The 4,860-nt window shown below is 35.6% G+C and overlaps 1 protein-coding gene across 1 annotated transcript in view; it reads right to left on the reverse strand.

The window, feature by feature from the left end:
• The window catches only part of LRCH2 (leucine rich repeats and calponin homology domain containing 2), a 150,226-nt gene that overhangs the window by 96,460 nt on the left and 48,906 nt on the right, over positions 1–4,860 (reverse strand). Inside the window, exon 3 of the mRNA XM_012812883.1 lies at positions 1,216–1,346. Within this exon, the coding sequence (XP_012668337.1) occupies positions 1,216–1,346 (131 nt within the window). The remainder of the gene's footprint in view (positions 1–1,215; positions 1,347–4,860) is intronic.

Raw genomic sequence — 4,860 nt, forward strand, 5'->3', positions numbered from 1 at the left:
CCACAGGCACCCTCCACAACGCCCGGCTATTTTTTCGTTGCAGCCGTCACTGTTGTTTGGTGGGCCCAGGCTGGATTCGAACCCGCCAGCTCAGGTGTATGTGGCTGGCGCCTTAGCCGCTTGAGCCACAGGTGCCAAGCCAACTAATAGAGATTTACAAGAGAATTAGGCTGCCTCAGACACACACAAAAAGAGCTGTCCCACCATTGAAAAGATATTAATATAAGTAGACGCATCATGATTAGATACAATCATGTCTAAGATCTTTTATAACCTCAAAATTCTATGGTTCCAAAACATAAGATAAAATTCAAGGAAGTTTCCTTGTATTATAATCAAACATGTGGATATTCCTTAATGAATAAAAGATACTCCTGAACTTTCTCTTCATTATATTCTATTTGCATCAGTTTCCCATTACAAAATTGTAGAACAGTTCCTTGAGAAAAATCTTTGCCCATCCAGTCATAACAAAGTCATATTTTACAATACTTTACAAAATACTTATTTACTGAAAAAGCATTATACAAGATAAAATAAAAATAAGCAGCATGGTATTGTAAAGTAGGGGTAGCAACATATATGAAGATAGCTCAATGCTTTGAGAATCCAATTATGTTTCTCTCAGAGTTCAGTGTCCTTTAACACCTAAAATGTTATGTTCAATTTAACTTTAAGTTATTCTACACTGTATTTCTACAATCAATTGCATATAATAGCTTTTTCCATTTATCTTGGCCCCAAGAGTATCATAAAAGCACATCAGCATACAGTAGTAGAAGAGTTATTTTGTTAATTCTACTGTTGGAAGGCATTGTATTCTCTTCAGTTATCCCCATTCTCTATGACTCTATCTAGCCCTGGTAAAATCTTTTTTTTAAAAAAAACTTAACTTTTCCCTAAGACCTATACTATCCACAAAATGGTTAAACAAATGCTTATTCATTAAAAAAGTACTAAAGCTTGTAAGCAAGCCATCTAACTTCAAAAGACTAAGGAACAACCACACCCTTCTCTTGTGGTTGAGAACTAAAATTAGATATAAATAATAGTATCTCCAAATTTTACTAAAGTAAATTTAGACATGTACCAAATTACTCCTTTTGCAAAAATTAAAGTGAAATTCCATAAAGGAATGAGTTAATCTTCCAAAATGCAAAAGTATACAAATATATTATGAATATCATATTTAATTAATACAACTATTTTACTCACCAACTCCATTAAATCTTTTAGCTTCCCAATTTCTTCTGGAATGGATACCAGTTTATTATTACTGACGACCAAAACTTTAAGGGGAAGATCAAATAGATGTTTTGGCAATGTTGATAAAAGATTTCGACTGAAAAGAACAAGAAAATCTCATTATGAGAAGTATGTCTAAAACCTGACATGTTACAATGAAAACGAACAAATCACGTCTAAGTAAGTAACAATCTTTTACTAAGTAATTACTGAATATTAATTTAAAGAGTACTTACTTTAGGTCAGGCACAGTACTAAATTTCTTATATGCACTGTCTCATTTAATTCTCACATTAACCTTATAAGATAGATAAGTAGTTATTACTTCCATTTTATTTATAAATAAGAAAATTAAAGTTAAAACTGGTTAAATGACTTGCCAGGTGCAGCAGAAATCCAAACAAAAACTTGACTACAAAGCCTATGCTGCTACCTATGATGCTTTCTTATACAATACTAGTTTTCAAAAACTCAGAATGATTCTTCTAATCTAGAGAATGTCAGGTTAACCAGTTTGATGAAAATATTTCAAATTGTATGTGAAAATACCACACTGTACCCCAGAATTGCATTAACGTACATAGTTATCATTTAATAAAAAATAAAAATAAAAAATAAAAAATGTTTTAAAAAAGAGAATGTCAGAAATTTGTTCTCTGGTATAATTTCGGTATAGCTAGTACCTCCATGCCTCTAACTAGGGAAGAGTTCAAAGACAAATCTGCATGTATTATATACAAGTCATAAAAGAATGAATAGAGCTATATCTTCAAAGTATGTAGTAATCCTAAGTTATTCCCTTCTGTTAGCGTTTAACAATCTACTGTCACCTTTATTTCAGCCTAAAGTTGATACAACCTTCCAATTTCCATCAATACATTTAAATGTAATAATAACTAACATTTATTGAGAGCTTAATATATAGGGCGGACATAAAGTTCACGTGCAATTTACTATGTTAAACATAATTTTATACGAACTTTATGTCCACCCTGTATACTCCAGGCCACGTTCAGAGCAGCTCATGTGCATTAACTTGATTAACACTTTTAATTAACACTCTAAACAACCTACTTTAAGAAGATAAATACTATCACAAAACCACATTTTACAGATGAAGAAATAGTCCCAAAGAGATAAAATAAACTGCTCAAAGTCACACAGCCATTAAGTAGAAGAGCCAGGATTCATTCAAACCCAGGCAATCAGGCTCTGGAATCATTGTCCTCAAACTACTATTGGTCATATTCATATGCCAATGCAGGCTGACCAACCAAAAGTTCCCACTACCAAAATAAAGTGTTCCATTCCATTTACATACTAACAGGCACTAACAAGCAATAAGGTATTATTTTTCCTATTTTTCAAAGAGCCATTCATTTATAGATCTGTACCTAGCATTCTGTTTAACATGCACAGCAACAAAAGCCCAATATTACTCAAGTGGAGATTTCAAGACCCTTTGCTCCATCTTATCCCTGCAGAGGACATCCAGAAACACTACACTGGCTTTAATCACATGCCACAAACAGACTTCAAAAAAAAGACAATGCCCCTCAACAAGCAATACTAGGTAGGCTGCTGAAATGTCAAATATGCTTAAGGGCCTGTCACAATCATTCATACATTCAGGGCCAAGTGGGTTCCCTGGGAAAATGGGCACCAAGCATACAAAAATCTCTCTGCAAGACTATATGGGGTTGGGGGTGGGGGGGGGTTACAGGTAGAGAAGAGAGACAAAAAAATATTTTTAAAGTTTTAAAGTTTATTAAAATATTTTCACCAAGGCCAGGTGCAGTGGCTCATGCCTGTAATCCTAGCACTCTGGGAAGCCAAGGCCAATGGATTGCTTTAGCTCAGGAGAGATCAGCCTGGGCAAGACCAGGATCCTGCCTCTACTGAAAAAAAACTTAGCTGGGCATCATAGTGGATAGCTGTAGTCCCAGCTATTCAGGAGGCTAAAGCAAGAAGGGGATTGCTTGAGCCCAGGAGTTTGAGGTTGCTGTGAAGTGTGACAACACAGCACTCAAGCCTGGGGCAACAGAGTGAAACTCTGCCTCAAGATACATGTATATTTTTTTTCAACAAAAGTTTTTAAAAGAAAAAGATGGCAAATTCGTACTATTACTTTTAGGCCATAAATAGCTTAAAAATCAGTTTATTTTCGTCCCTTAAAAAGCATGTTTTGGCCAGGTCTGGTGGCTCACACTTATAACTCTAGCACTCTGGGAGGCAGAGGCAGGAGGATCCCTTGAATTCAGGAGTTAGAGAACAGCCTGGGGAAGAGCAAAACTCCCATCTCTACAAACAATAGAAAAAAATTAGGCAAGCATGATGGCAAGTGCCTATAATCCGATCTACTTGAGAGGCTAAGGCAGAAGGATCACTCAAGCTCAGGAGTACAAGGTTGCAGTGAGCTACTGCACTCCAGGATAGCAACACAGTGAGCCTCTGTCTTCTCCCCTCCTCCGCCAAAAAAAGTATGTTCATTTAGTCATCACAATGATCTTTCTCCACAATATGGTTTCTTCATACTAACTAGTAAACCACTAACTATCACTTTTTTACTATATGCTTTAGAGAGAGCCAAAAGAATTCAGTCACTGAAACAATTACATATTATTTAAATATAGTTTGTTTAAAAGTTTTTCTAACTGCAAACAAAGATGAGAATTTGATTTTTAGGGATCAGAACAGGATAGAATCAGATAAAGTTTTAGTAAAATCAATCTCTATTACCATACATGTTAATAGAGAAATGTAATTCAGTTTTTGGCAAAACACTTTCTTCACAAAAGAACAAAACAAGACAAAGGAAAATTTAAAAATACCCCAATTTCCTCAAACCTCTCCCAAGTCAGGCCAAGGAAATATGGACCGACTCAGAGAAAAGAATAGTAACCTAACTGACCAATATCTACAGATATCTTACACATTTTAATGGGTAAAGTGGTTTCAGTTAAAATAGTATACTATCAGCTAAAACCACTGGGGAAGACATATAAAGGAATTAATATAGGGGGTCACCTATGGCTCAAGGAGTAGGGCGCCGGCCCCACATACCAAAGGCGGTGGGTTCAAACCCAACCCTGGCCAAAAACACACACACAAAAAAAATTAATATAGTATCACCATGAAAAGGGAGGATTATTATTTTTGTATATTAATTATATGTATTACTTATTTATGTGAGAATTTTGGCAATTTGTTTAAAGAGGGAGAAAAAATTATTCCTTCCAACTGGAAAAAAAATTATAAAATTAAGTCACAGTATACCAGTTTCCATTCAATGTTTCTTATCTTACACATAGGGTAAGAGCTATATATGAATCAAAGTTCTATAGCCACACTGTTTTCATTTGACTCTGGGCTCTACCACTTACTCAATATGTATAAATTTGGGCAAGAAGCTTAACCCAGTCTGCTCATCTGTAATACAGGGATAATAATGTACGTTCAATTTCTTTATCTGCAATGCAGGGATAATAACAGTACCTATCTAAAAATGAGGTTGTGGCTCGGCGCCTGTGGCTCAAGCGGCTAAGGCGCTAGCCACATACACCTAAGGTGGCGGGTTCAAATCCCCAGCCCGGGCCCGCCAAACAACAATGATGG

This window comes from Otolemur garnettii, unplaced genomic scaffold (genome assembly GCF_000181295.1).
Source record: "Otolemur garnettii isolate 467f Iridium unplaced genomic scaffold, OtoGar3 scaffold00230, whole genome shotgun sequence".
NCBI classification, from domain to species: Eukaryota; Metazoa; Chordata; class Mammalia; order Primates; family Galagidae; genus Otolemur; species Otolemur garnettii.